The sequence below is a fragment of the Lycium ferocissimum genome, chromosome 10 (assembly GCF_029784015.1).
Source record: "Lycium ferocissimum isolate CSIRO_LF1 chromosome 10, AGI_CSIRO_Lferr_CH_V1, whole genome shotgun sequence".
Classification (NCBI taxonomy): Eukaryota; Viridiplantae; Streptophyta; class Magnoliopsida; order Solanales; family Solanaceae; genus Lycium; species Lycium ferocissimum.
The window spans coordinates 57,034,919-57,049,721 of record NC_081351.1 but is presented as its reverse complement, the minus strand read 5'-3'; the positions used below and the strand labels follow the sequence as shown (position 1 = coordinate 57,049,721).

The window sequence follows — 14,803 nt, the reverse complement described above, 5'->3', positions numbered from 1 at the left end:
CGAGAGGGGAGAGAACAAGCAGGCGGGAGAGGAGTAGCCTAAAGTTAAAATATGTTAAAAGACTCTTAACCATCTTTAATAAAATTAGTTAATTCAGAAAATTTAGTTAGAATTAGAAAGTGAAATTGTTATAAACATAAAAAAGACTATACGCAGAGGAGGAAAAATTAGAATTGGTAATAAGGCAAATATATTATTTAATTCAATAAGGGAAGATTTGTCGTTATTTAACACTCAACTGTACAACCTCCATCTAGTTAAAAAAACTATTAAATTTAAATTTTTAATTAATAATTACATAAATGATAGATTATAATAATATACTTACTTCGTATTTTTGGAGCCTTTAATATTTGAGGGCCTAAAGCAAGAGGTTTACTTGCCTTGGCCTAGAGCCGCCCCTGCTGAACGGTGACAAGTTAACTACTAGAACTAGAATGTGTGCATGGACAAACTTGAGGACCAAGTAATATTTTGAACCTTAGTAATGTGGCATATGAATAAAAATCAGGTTAATTGACGAGAAAATTCATAAAGCGCATAGCAATGTTAGACGTAGTTGTCATGCTTTTATTATAATACCCACATTGGTTGTGGATGAATGATTTGGTCTCTTTATAAAGTATTGGGCAATCATCACTTTATGATCAACAAGTTTTTTGGGTTGAGTTAGGGTTAAAATTCAATTCTAATTCTTAGTTTTGTCAAGAATGGATCGGATCGTGGACCTAACTCAATCCCAAAAGCTAGCTTTCAGATGGGGAGAATTGCCCAAGTTGCCCACTATCGGGAAACAATAACTGGGACGGGTCCTGCTCTAATACCATATCAAGAATGGATCCTGGGTCTAACTCAACCCACCCATCCCACCGATGTGGGATATTTTAACAAGTTTATATGATGTTGGACTCATATTAAGTTATCCACGTTCTAGATAACAGGTATAGGTATGCGTAGGAAGGGGAGGGCTGTCAGAATTTCCACATCCATAGTGAATGGGTGATTTAATCAATTTTTATGATCATGAGTAATTCTCACCTCATGAACTAGCTTCAGAAATTGAGTTCTTTTATCATAATTTTTTACGCGAACAAATAAATAGCTTCAGTTAATGGTGATAAGGAATTGCCAAATAAAACATATATTTATGGACAAAATTGAGAAGAAATTGGTAAGGAGCTTATTCAATATTATTTGTATAGAGATCACTAGGGGCGGAGCCAGCCCTTCGGGGGTGGGTTCGGCGAACCCAATAGCTTTAGTCCGAACCATATATTTGTATTAAAAAATTTGTCAAATATGTACAAATTATTAATTAAGAACCCAGTAACTTTAAAGAATTAGAACCCCGAACCCACAAGCTTCGAATCCTGGCTCCGCCTCTTCAGATCACTAATATGTTATAGGTAACATGTAGGGAGGAGCTTGAAGCCAAAGTACGGATTAAGTCGAATTTAAAAACTTTAATTCAAATTTTGTATTTATATTAAGAAATACACTAAATTTGTACAAAAATGAATTTAGAATCCAATTACTAATGCATGATGTTGCTATTCTAAAAATTAAAATTCATAAATTTCAAATTGTGATTCCGCCTCAACACATGCATCCAAAACCATTCTCATCTTTTGTCCTTTGCATGCATATGGGAGATGTGACGTTTCATCTATCGATGAGGACTAGATGACAAATACGCTACTAATGCTTATAACATTTCAACACCATTGAGATCAAAAGAAGTAGGTGCAACTTTCAAATTAATTCCCTGGGTCCGGTACTCTCTTCTTCAATTTCTATTCTTCTTGTTAACATCCCAACCTCGCTCAGAAGGGGAAAAATTGTAGCTAAATTCAGATGCCAATTCACAATTCCTTTGTAGTTAAATGACGAGCACCACGATGTTATATTCACCAAGGTTGGTTCTTTCACATTTTCATGTTTCATGCACATGTGGAAACATATGCGGATTCATAATCCAAATTTAACATGGGTTCAATATATAAGAATTTTGCTATTGAACCATTGCACAGGGGCGAATCAATGTGAAAGGGTGGTGGGGTGCCGTGGCACCATGGCACCCATACGTCTTGATTGAAACTCTGTATATATATGTATATATGTATAAGAAATGTATAAATATTAACGGGTACCTACAGTAACAATAGAATGCAAGGTGCCAATGGTTAAAGGTTCAGGTTTTACTCCATGAGATGCGAGTTCGAATCCAGTTGTGATCATTTTATAAAACTATTTTAGCATGCGGACATCCCTTTTTGGCAAAATTATTGTTAAAAAAGTTGTGGTTAGGTAGAATAGAACCCTAGACCTTTTCTTATAAAGATTTGTACAAAATAGTTGACCGATTCACATTCACCAAAAAGAAGAATGAAAAAAGCAAATTAATTTATTTGATGACGTTCTTCTACTAGTCAAAATTTAACGAAGACCTTTCTCATCCTTTTTATCTTAGTAATCACTTTCTTCTAACTACAAGCTACGGTACACCAACGAGACAAGACTTTTTATTGTTTAAAAATTTGTTGATTAGCATCAATTATAGTTTTCCTAGCTCTGTGAATGTTGACACCACTTTCCCAAAATGCTCCATATGTTATTGTTTAAAACAACGTGGTACCCAAAGCTTTCAAATTCTGAATCCGTTTATGTATTCAATCACATGTGAGTTCACTAAAGAAGCAAATCAAAATGTATAACAAAAAACAAATAATGCAAAATGTACGTAATCTAATAAGTGGGCCCAGATGGAATTTGATCTTTAGAAAAAGAATGAGGATGAAATGGAAATATATGAGGAAAAAGGCAAATAACAACAACACGTGTAGTAGCAACACATCATCAAAGAAATAAAATTCCTATTATACTCATGTGAAGACTATAAAAGGTGACATCCTCCCTCATGTATATTAGTAAACATCTATGGTATAACATATGGAGGTCAAGTAATCGCCAATTGTGACTCATTAATCTAGAAACCTGTTCGGGCTCGCTATCCAAACCATTTGCGAGTAACTACTGTTTGGGTCAATCTCGATGTCAACATTATCGAGCTACAAAAACAAGATCTAGAAAAAAGTAAATTAATAAGCGCGTAGTAGGTGCATGTTAATTACCGAACCAAAAGGTCCCATCCACTCATTTCCTCTTTACCAAATAAAGAAGAGAAGGGTAGTAATAAACACCAAATAAAAAAGCACAAATAACAAAAGCTAAAGACAGTAAACGAGAAAATGCTAAAAATGAGTAGGTTGAAAATAGCCCCTAGAGTATCACTCGAGCAGTTTTAGTATTTTAAGTTTATCAAAAGTGAGCACTTTTGATATCCATCAGATATTTACCAACCTTTGATTGCTAAATTTAACCTGAATTATGAAAACTAAATATAACCCGAAATCACAGGATCCACAACATAAAAGTATTGCAGATGATGGAATTAGTTAGTAGGATTAGATTCCAAAATATTAGCTTGTGCTTAGTCTTACCTAATTATATCCGGTATAGTTAGTTGTAGATTAGTCAAGTTAGTTAGAGTTAGTTGATGATATGGCAAGTAGTAGTTAGTGGAACTAGTTAGACAGCTGTATATGATAGCTGTATACAGCTGTATATTCCTGTATATATACCTCTTTGTAACTAACTTTTGAGACATGAAATCATTTTCATTTCTGCTCATTCTCTCTCAATCTCAATGGCAGTTATGGATTTCATCTTCTAGATTGGATTTCTTTATGGTATCAGAGCTTTGAATTAATCATTGATTCAAACAGATTCGATCAATTACTGTTTGCAGATTCGTGTGTTCAGAAACTGTGAAGAATAATAGTGAGCATAGATACAATGGATGATGTAGAGAAGCAACGTAATCATCCTCTTCACCTCCATAACTCTGACACTCCAGGGATACCTTTGACCACGATTCTGCTCACAGGAGTTGAAAATTATACAATATGGAGCAGATCGATGCTGCTCACTCTAAGAGCTAAGAGCAAAATTGGATTTGTTAAAGGAACCTGCAAAAAGAGTGATTACAGTAGTGATTTGGAGGAACAATGGGAGAAATGTAATGCTTTTGTCCTATCATGGATTGTCCATTCAGTTTCCAAGGAACTCATGAGTGGGATCATGTATGCATCAGATGCAACAACTGTGTGGGCGGATCTAAAGGAGAGGTTTGACAAAGTTGATGGATCTAGAGGTTACCAGTTGCATAGAGAGATATGCACAATTGCGCAAGGAACTTCATCTGTTTCAGCTTATTTCACTAGGTTGAGATTACTTTGGGCTGAGTTTGATGCATTGATTGCGCCTCCATCATTGGTTGTCCCAACTCTAGAGAATATGCAGGACATTTGGAGTATATGAGACTGTATGCATTTCTGATGGGACTCAATGAGTCATACAATCAAGCACGTAGTCAAATACTAATGATGATCCCTTTGCCATCAGTCAATAAGGCTTACTCAATGATCATGGCTGATGAGAGTCAAAAAATGACAGCTGGTTCATACTCAAGAGGAAATATGGGAGAATCTTCTTCAACAGCTTTGTATGCTAGTAAAGGAAAGGGACATGTGAATGAACATCACTCAGCCAGCTCATATGGTGCAAAGTATGCAGGAAAGGCACATGCATATATGAATGAGCCTTCAACAGCACTTTATGCAAGAAACTATACAGGAAGTCATGCAGGAAAACCTGTATATTATAAGCAAGGGAGAAATTTCAACTTACAGTGTGAAGTGTGTAGAAAGAAAGGACACACTAAGGAAACATGCTACAAAGTCATTGGTTATCCATCTGATCTCAAATACAAGAGGAGATCAGGAAATGGAGGGGGCAACACTAGAATGGCAAATGCAGTTGAAGACAATGATCCATTTGGTGCAGTTGCAAGATTTGTGCAGGGACAAGATGCTGACTATCAATTTGCACCAGGACCTTCTTTCACAAAGGAACAATACAATCAGATACTGAACTTGCTGAGCAAGGATGGAGCTCATGATACAATAGGTGACATGACAACCAACATGGCAGGTACTAATACTGCTGCTTTTGTAGCACAAAGTGGTAATGAAATTGGTAATGAAACTTCCCTTGCAACACATACTAATAATAAGAGATGGATAGTGGACTCAGGAGCTACCAAACATATTACTTTTGACATAAGTAAATTGTTAAATGTATCAAAAGTTCCTGAGGGAAGTAGAAACAAAGTTTACTTACCTAATGGACAATGCACTACAATAACCAGTACTGGTAGTTATAGATGGAACACAGGGGAAATTTTGGGAGATGTGTTGGTTGTGCCTAACTTCAAGTATGATTTGTTGTCTGTATCACAACTCACTAGACAATTGAAGTGTTCTGTAAAAAAAATTCCTGAGTTCTGTGTCTTTTAGGATCTCTCAACTGGGAGAGTCAAGGGGATTGGTAAGGAGTCTGGAGGCTTATATCTGTTGGTGGAACATGCTTCTAAATCACTGATGGATGAAGAGGTCAAGTTGCTAGCAGTAGAGACTAATAAAGTGGAAGAAGTCATTTGGCACAGAAGACTGGGGCATCCTTCAATAAATGTGCTCAGAAGACTTTCCTTAGCAAGTAGTAAACATAATAATGTTGCTAGTAATGAATGTACAGTCTGTCCCCTAGCTAAATAGACTAGACTAGTTTTTCCTATAAGTCCTACTAGAAGTAAGCATGTATTTGATATGATTCATCTAGATGTCTGGGGGCCATACAAGGTTGCCACTCATAATGGATATAGGTACTTTTTGACTCTTGTTGATGACCATTCAAGGATGACATGGCTGTATTTGCTCAGGTTAAAAACAGATGTTATTACTATATTAAGAAATTTCCTTTTGATGGTGAAAACTCAATTCTCTTGTTCTGTTAAGATGTTGAGATCAGATAATGGTGGTGAGTTTTTTAACCAAGAATGTAAAATGTTGTTTGAATCCTTGGGTATAATACACCAAAGTAGCTGTCCACACACTCCTCAGCAGAATGGAGTGGTGGAAAGGAAACACAGGCATATCTTGGAAGTTGCTAGAGCTATCAGGTTTCAAGGTGGAATTCCTATAAGGTTTTGGGGTGAATGTGTTTTATCAGCAGTGTACTTGATAAATAAATTGCCTACAACTGTGCTGAAAGGGAAGTCTCCATTTGAAGTCTTTCACAAACATAAACCCAAACTTGATCACCTGAGAACAATAGGTTGCCTATGCTATGCAACCAAAGTTATTAAACCTGACAAATTCTCCCCAAGAGCAACTGCTTGTGTTCTCATGGGTTACTCTATGACACAAAAGGGTTACCTAATTTATGACTTGCAAGACAAGAAGTTATTAGTAAGTAGAGATGTTATTTTCAAGGAACATGTGTTTCCTTTCACTAACCTGCAGGATAAACAGTTACCTGTATCTACTGCACAACCACAATTGACTGAACAAGAGTATGATCAGCCTGATGATCATACTGCAGATGTTGATCAGATTACACATGACACTATGCCTACTGAGGGGATAGGACCAAGCCATGATGACACTATTGCAGCTGATGCACTTCCTGATCAAATTACTGTTGATTCCATTGAGAATCCTGATGTTACTACTGACATTGACCATATGGTTCCTCCTCAGATCATCAGAAAGTCCACAAGAGCTGTTCATCCCCCAATTTGGCATAAGGACTATATTACCACTAGCAGGAGTTCTGAGAGGCAGCAGTCCCACTCTGTGGCCAATTATATATCTTATGCTCAACTTTCACCATCTTATCAAGCTTACTTGAGTAAAACTTCAGTTGCCTTGGAACTTAAGACCTATGAGGAAGCTGTCAAAGACAATAAATGGATCTTGGCCATGCAGGAGGAACTGCAAGCTTTGCAGGACAATGGTACATGGCAGCTCATGCCTTTGCCTCATGGCAAGTCTCCCATTGGATGCAAATGGGTGTTTAAGATCAAATACAAAGCTAATGGTGAGGTTGAGAGGTACAAAGCAAGGCTGGTTGCCAAAGGCTATAATCAGACTGCAGGGATAGACTACCAAGAGACTTTCACCAGTTGTGAAGATGATGACAGTCAGAATCATCATTGCACTTGCAGCAGCTGAAAATTGGGACATATATCAGATGGATGTCTACAATGCATTCCTGCAAGGTGATCTATCTGAGGAAGTGTTTATGGAATTGCCTCAAGGACTACATGTTCAGGAGAAACAGCTTGTGGTTTGCAAACTTGTCAAGTCCCTTTATGGACTAAAGCAAGCTTCCAGGCAATGGAACTTCAAATTGACTGAAGCTCTAGTGAATTCTGGTTATGAGCAAAGCCACCTTGACTATTCTCTTTTCACAAAAAGAAAGGGAAGTAGTGTGGTGATGATCTTAGTATATGTAGATGACTTGATCATCACTGGGAATGATCAAACACTGATATAGGAAACCAAAAGTGTGTTGCACCACAACTTCAAAATCAAGGACTTGGGGTAGCTCAAGTTTTTTCTTGGGATTGAATTTAGAAGATCAAAGAAAGGAATCTTGATGAACCAGAGAAAGTATGCACTAGAACTCATTTCTGAAGCTGGCTTAGCAGCAGGAAGGACAGCCTTGACACCACTTGAGTGTAATGTGAAATTGACCACAGCTGATCATAATGATGGTAAGCTGTTTGTTGACATTCACAAGTACCAAAGACTGGTTGGCAAGTTATTGTATCTAACCATAACCAGGCCTGACATTGCTTACACTGTCCAAACTTTGAGCCAATTCCTACAGAAGCCTAAAGTTCAACATTGGGATGCAGCTTTGAGAGTGCTTAGATACATTAAAAATGAACCTAGCCTGGGATTGCTGATGTCTTCTGAGAAGAGTATGACACTCACAGGGTTTTGTGATGCAGATTGGGCTGCATGCCCCAACACAAGAAGGTCAGTTACAGGTTACCTATTGAAACTAGGTGGTTCCCTCATTTCTTGGAAGTCTAAGAAGCAAGCCACTGTTTCTAAGAGCTTTGCGTAAAGCAGAATACAGGAGCTTAGTAGCTCTAACAGCAGAAGTGGTTTGGATTACTAACTTGTTCAAGGAGCTAAGGATCACAATTGAAGGGCCTGTTACCATATTTTGTGATAGTAAGGCAGCAATACAAATTGCTGCCAATCCAGTCTTCCATGAAAGAACTAAGCATATAGAAATTGATTGCCATTTCATTAGAGAAAAGGTGACTAGTGGCTTGATTCAAACCATCTACATCAACACCAAGGACCAACAGGCTGATCTATTGACCAAGGCACTTGGGAAGATTCAACATGACACATTACTGTCCAAACTAGGAGTCCTGAACATTTTCAGTACACCTAGTTTGAGGAGGAGTATTGCAGATGATGGAATTAATTAGTAGGATTAGATTCCACAATATTAGCTTGTACTTAGTCTTACCTAATTATATCCGGTATAGTTAGTTGTAGATTAGTCAAGTTAGTTAGAGTTAGTTGATGATGTGGCAAGTAGTAGTTAGTGGAACTAGTTAGACAGCTGTATATGACAGCTGTATATAGCTGTATATTCCTATATATACCTCTTTGCAACTTACTTTTGAGACATGAAATCATTTTCATTTCTGCTCATTCTCTCTCAATCTCAATGGCAGTTATGGATGTCATCTTCTAGATTGGATTTCTTCAAAAAGATACACCTATTTTGAAAAATAAAATAAAATTACACCTCAAAAAGTTGCACCAAATTCTTGAAATAGACCAAAAATTACATAAACTCCAAAGACTGACTTCTAAATGTGAGTTTCCGTTAAATTTTTTCTGTTTTCACAGTTTTGATTGTATTTAATTATCAGTTTGATAATTATCTGATGAAGACTAAAAGTGCTCACTTACACCAAGCTTAAAGGATCGAAATTGTTCACGAGATACCATTACAAGAAAGAAGACATTTGGCAACAATTTTTTTTGTTGTCATAGATCGGTTATTGTTGCAAAGAGTACTTTTGGCAATTTTTTTTTTTTTGTTGTTGCATAAACTTTTCCTAATAACTGTTATTGCAACGATGTGAAACAACTTTTTTTTTAGTTGCCAAAAGTACTTTTTGCAACAACAGTCAATACTATATGGCAACAAAATTAAATTTTTGACAACAAAAAAAAGTTTATTTTTAAAAGATTCATCATATATGCCAACAATAAAACTAAGCTGTTGTTAAATATTAATTTTTGCCAACTATATTATTTTTGTTGTCAAAAAAACTGCTGCAATTCTATACTTTCTTGTAGTGTACTTAAGAAACTATTTTAAACCTACTACAAAAGATAAGGGATCATTTTAGTCATTTTCTCAGCAGTAAACACCTCACAAAACCAAAAGCTCAACGTAACAAAAGCAAAAACTCAAATTCACTCATACCGTACGCTTCCTATCATTCAAGAAGTTAACACCATGACAGAAGAACAACGACATCGTGGACCCCCCACACGTCATCCTGCTAGCCGTGGTTGTAGTAGCAGGGATTGACCTCCTCTCCATTTTCCTTCTCTTTATTTTTTTCAAGGTCTACTTTAGATTAGGGACACATGACATGAGTTAGAATTAATGACGAAGATTTAATTGACTAAAATAAGGTCCTAATCATGGTTTACATAATTAATAACTTATCCATCAATATATTAAAATATTTTCTCTCTCTTCCTATTTTAATTTTCCTACACAGGAAAATATTTTTGCTCTTTTACCCCGATTATTTCTCCCAGTTATTTTTGGTTTCCTACGCAGAAATAGACCCCATTTTTCAATTGGTGATATTTTTCATTTTTCTCAATTGTGATGCTTACTAATTCACATAATATAAACCCCATTATTCAATTGGTAATAGTATATTTCTGAAAAAGGGTATACAAATTCCTTTCATTTTTCTTTATTCACCTAGCAGGGTTGAAAAACCCTCTTTCAAAATCTGAAAGATATCTGCAGCCATGATTTTCGAGTGTTGCAATAAAATTTACACCGAAAGAGGGAGAAAAGAATGAGTAAACTGATACAGAGCAAAAATATTTTATCATGTAGGAAAATTAAAATAGGAAGAGAGAATATTTTAATATATTTATGGATAAGTTATTAACTATGTAAACCATGGTTAGGGTCTTATTTAAGTCAATTAAATCTTAGCCATTAATTCTAACTCATACCATGTGTCCCTAATATAAGGTAGAACTTGGGGAAAACGGAGAGAAGGGAAATGGAGAGGAGCCTAATCCGTAGTAGCAGTAATGTTATTCCTAATTATTTTGAGTAGTAAGCTATAAGGTGTTAAATATCGTTTCTCTTGTATGATTTAAATTTCGCTTGTATGATCTACATTTTTGTCTTTTGCTAATTTTGTTTTACACTACTCTAAAATGGTGGAATGAATTTCTATTCTTATCGTGCTTTATGTTCCCTTGATTGATCACCCTTTAAATGGAAAAATCTCTAAAGAGTTTTTATCAAAATTCTACAAAAGTATGCATTGTAACGTGTTAATTCTAATTTCTACTTGTGATTCTTACATGACGTTTTTTAAAATATTTACTGCAAATTAACTGAACTGTACCAATATCGATGAAAAACTAAATAATAAGACGGTTCTGAAAGATCTAATTTTAATAAAATAAAAATAACTTAAACACTAATATGATATAAATTTTATAAAATAATGAATCGAACCGTACTATTACCTCTAGGTAGGTGCATGTTAATTAATTACAGGACCAAAAGGTCCCATCCCATCTACTACTCATTTCCTCTTTACCAAAAAAGAAGAGAAGGGTGAAACACAACCTAAAAAGCTGAAGTAACAAAAGCTAAAGATAGTAGGGTAAACACCGTCACACACCAAACCAAAAGCTCAACACAACAAAAGCAAACACCAAAAACACTGGTCACTCTGGTTCAAGAAGTTAGCAACATGATAGATCAAGAACAACAACGCCATGGACCCCCACATGGCATCCTATTAGCAGTAGTTGTAATAGCAGTAATGTTAGTCCCAACACTTCTTGGTGAAAATGGTGAAGCCATTACTGACTTCATTTCAGAGCTTCTTACACCAGTTGGTCTTCTCTTACTCCCCATTATCCTACTCCTCACTATTCAGTTCCTTTCCTCAGATACTGGCTCATTCATTAACAGTATCTTCTCTACTGGTGAACCTAACTCTATTCACCGTGTAAGTGGGTCACCTGTTGGTGTTGCCCTTTTTCTTGCACTCACATTGTTCCTTCTATACAATCGTGTTAGCATCTTTGGTGGTGATGATGATTCTGGTGACTGAAGTTTGGTTAGATCTATGTTGTTATTATTATTATTATTATTATTATTATTATTATTGTGGTTGTCCTTTTTTTTCCTTTTCTTTCTTTGTTGTTTTGTTTTATTCGGAGCGTATAGGTAAATAGTGAAGGGGTACTATAGTATTGTACGGACGTAGAAAATATTGTCCATCAATATATCCATGGCATGTATGGAGAAGATCTAGCATTTTCAAAGCTACACTCAGCCAAATCGGATATGATTCAATTCTGAACTAGCTATAGTCAAGTGCAAGAATCTCTGTATTTATTTTATTTTACTAAAAGATGTTTTATTCCAATATTTTCACTTTCTTATTTTATGTGACACCTTTATTTTAGTCGGTCACAAAAGAACTACTAATATTCTCTCCGTTTCTTAATAAGTGATGCTTTTAGCATATGCACGCCTTTAAGAAATTGCTCACTATTAAAAAATTATAAATGATTTTACTAATTTATTCCTAATTAATGTCTAAATTATTTAATGATTCTTGATTCTAAATAAGGGTAAGTTTGAAAGAATAAGATCAATTTTTTCTTAAAATCCTAAAATATCATTTATTTTGAAATAAAATAACAAATTAAAATACCACTTATTATCGAATGGAGGGAGTACATTTCAATATCTGAATCAATTTAAGTTTCATTAATGCGATGGTTTATAACCATGTGTATTTATTTTAGACTACAACAACAATAACATATCCAGTTGAATCCCACAATGTGGGGTCTGAAGAGGATAAAGTGTACGCAGATCTTACCCCACTTTGAAAGGTAGGAAGATTTTAGTTTATAAGTTTTAAATTATTTTCTTACTCTTTGCTGAGGTTAGAAATCTTTTCATAAAATGGGAGAAAGGGAGTATTAGATATAGAGCCCGTTTGGATTGACTTATAAGTTGCTGAAAACAGATTTTTTAGCTTTTTTGAGTGTTTGATTGGATAGCTTATAAGTCATTTTGTGCTTAAAATAAGTTCAAAAAAATAATTAGATCCGTTTGGTTTAGCTTATCTAAAGCAGCTTATAAACCAAAAATAATAATTTGGACTATTCCAATTTTTTTTTTTTTTTTTTAAGGCTTATAAGCTCATAGTTTTTTAAAGACAAGCGGAGGTTGGTCAAGCGATAAGCACTCTCCACCTAGGCTGTGCATTCTAGTTACTACGAAAGCGAAAAGGTGGGTACGGGAGGGGGAAAAACAGTTTTTTAAATAAATCCAAATGCATCAAATCTAGGATTATTTTCTAGAACAGAAATACATGTGTACTGTATGATAGATCGTAACCATATGTTTTGAAATTACTGACAAAATCTTGAATAAAAGGTACATTGGATATTTTTGGGGGTGTCACTTTTATAATGTCATTAACAAAATATGGTCATGCGAGTTTATTCATATTCATGAGATTAGCTGCAGTATTTCATTTTCTTGTTGGTTGTATTTATTCTTTCATTATGGGTTTATATTCAACGATATTTTTGTGGGCTCGTAGTTGGTGGCCGCCGGCTACTCCACGTCTCCAACCTCTTTTCATAATTTGAAAAAAGAATAAAAATAACTAGTCGTTTTCTAGACTTAGATAATTTGGGGAAAAATGAATCAGGCCCGACTTAAGTTTGCTATTACTTATAAATCAAATGAAAATTATGACAACTATAATCTTTCAAAATTTCAAATGTTCGTGTCACGTCGAGGTTATCCTTTAAATTTTTAATAAAATATTCTTATTGTTCCGTTTCATGTCAGAATTTGACTGCTAGGGGAAAAATGAATCAACTAATTGACTTTTGTATTAAGTGGTAATATTTAATCATTAAAGAAATTGATTAGCTAAGAAAAATTTCAAAGCTCACGTTACTATTTTAAATTGAATAGCTAAGTAGAGTTTAGATTCTTGAAATGACTTGCGTAGAATATTATTAGTCTCAATCGGACGGCAGATGGATAATACTTCATTTTATTTCATGTGTCTTAATTTGATTGAAAATAAAATTTAATAATATAAGGAAATTTTTTAAGCTTATGATCTTAACCTAAATGAGTTTATAATTATTAAAAGTATTTTTAAATTTGATGATCTTAAATACTCATAACCTTTTAAGAGGATGCAAAACAGATAAATGAAAATCGAAGAGTATCATCTACTCCCTCTATTCACTTTTACTTGTCCAAACTTTGTACACCCATCAATAAATAATAAATGAAGTGCATATTTTATCATGATGCTCATATTAATTGATGTATAATTGTATTAGTTTGGAGAATGATTTGGAATGAATAATTAATGCTAAGAGTATAATAGGAAAAATAAATTATTTTTCTCTTGATATGAAAAAGTGGACAAGTAAAAGTAAAAGTCTATTTTTAAAATAATGAATAAATAAAAATAAACGGAGAGAGTACATCCTAAAATAAACAATAAAGAGGGTAGGTTTATTCGTCGCGTATGAAAATATTATTACTACTGGTAATACTTTTGTGGTTAAATACAATGGAACGTCTTGTTACTCAAAAAGTGTAAAGCAAAATGAATAAAACAAAGTAGTAAAAATTGGGGTGGGAAATAGCATGAGTAGCATAGTCAAAGTGGACATTACAGCTTCAACTCTAGTACCCGACGCCTAGGGTGTCGAGATAACTCAAAAGTTGATGCCCTGTCCAATTCGCTCAAAATTTTATGATTTTGCTTGTCAAGATAAATCAACCCAATTCAACATAACTTACTTTAAAGTGATCTTCAACTTAGTTTAATAGTAGCCCAACTCTAACATATTTTTAAGATTTACTTTAATTTGAGTTTATTGTTTGAGATTTACTTTATTTTTTTTTATGTATTCACTTTTCTTGTATCATGTATCTCATAAGTTTACCGTGTATTTGATATTTGTGGAAAATATTCCACCAAAAATATTTTCCGCAAAAATATTTTCCACGAAAAAGTTTTCCGTGAAAATATTTTCCACGAAAAAGTTTTCCGCGATTCTCGGCAAAAATATGTTTTCTCCGAAAAATGTTTCCCTAGAAAATACATCATTCAAAACAACTAGTCAAGTTGGGCGGGTTATGCCCCAGCCCATTTTAGCCCAAATAATTCTTGGGTCAATCTTAGCCCAATCCATTAATTAGCCCATTTTCCGGTGATGACATGTAATGGATTTTGAGGGGAAATTGAGTTAAAATTGGCAATAGCTACAATGATTTTCGTTGGGTGGGTGGATGGTGAGGTAGAAGAGAACGTAGGCGATGCTGAAGAAGGCGAGGGGTGGTGGAGGTGGGGAAGCGACAAAGGAGGTGGAATCGGAGAGGAGAGAGGTGTTGGGGTCAAGGAAGATGGAAGAGAGAATTTTTTTTTTTTAATTTTAAGCTAAAATCCACGTGTATCCGTCTTATTTGTTATTCGCACCATGTGTGTCTTGTTGCATATTTATTTTGTGTTAAGATGGTTCATTAA

The 14,803-nt window shown here is 34.8% G+C and overlaps 1 protein-coding gene across 1 annotated transcript; it reads left to right on the top strand.

Annotated features, from left to right (window-relative positions):
- Window positions 1-10,768: 10,768 nt before the first annotated feature.
- LOC132032431 (uncharacterized) lies at window positions 10,769-11,666 on the top strand. The gene has a single exon (XM_059422056.1). The coding sequence runs from the start codon at window positions 10,967-10,969 to the stop codon at window positions 11,330-11,332; it is 366 nt and encodes a 121-aa protein (XP_059278039.1). The 5' UTR covers window positions 10,769-10,966; the 3' UTR covers window positions 11,333-11,666.
- Window positions 11,667-14,803: the final 3,137 nt, after the last annotated feature.

Coding starts and splice junctions, on each gene's coding strand:
- LOC132032431 (XM_059422056.1), top strand. CDS start 10,967: ATGATAGATCAAGAACAACAACGCCATGGACCCCCACATGGCATCCTA.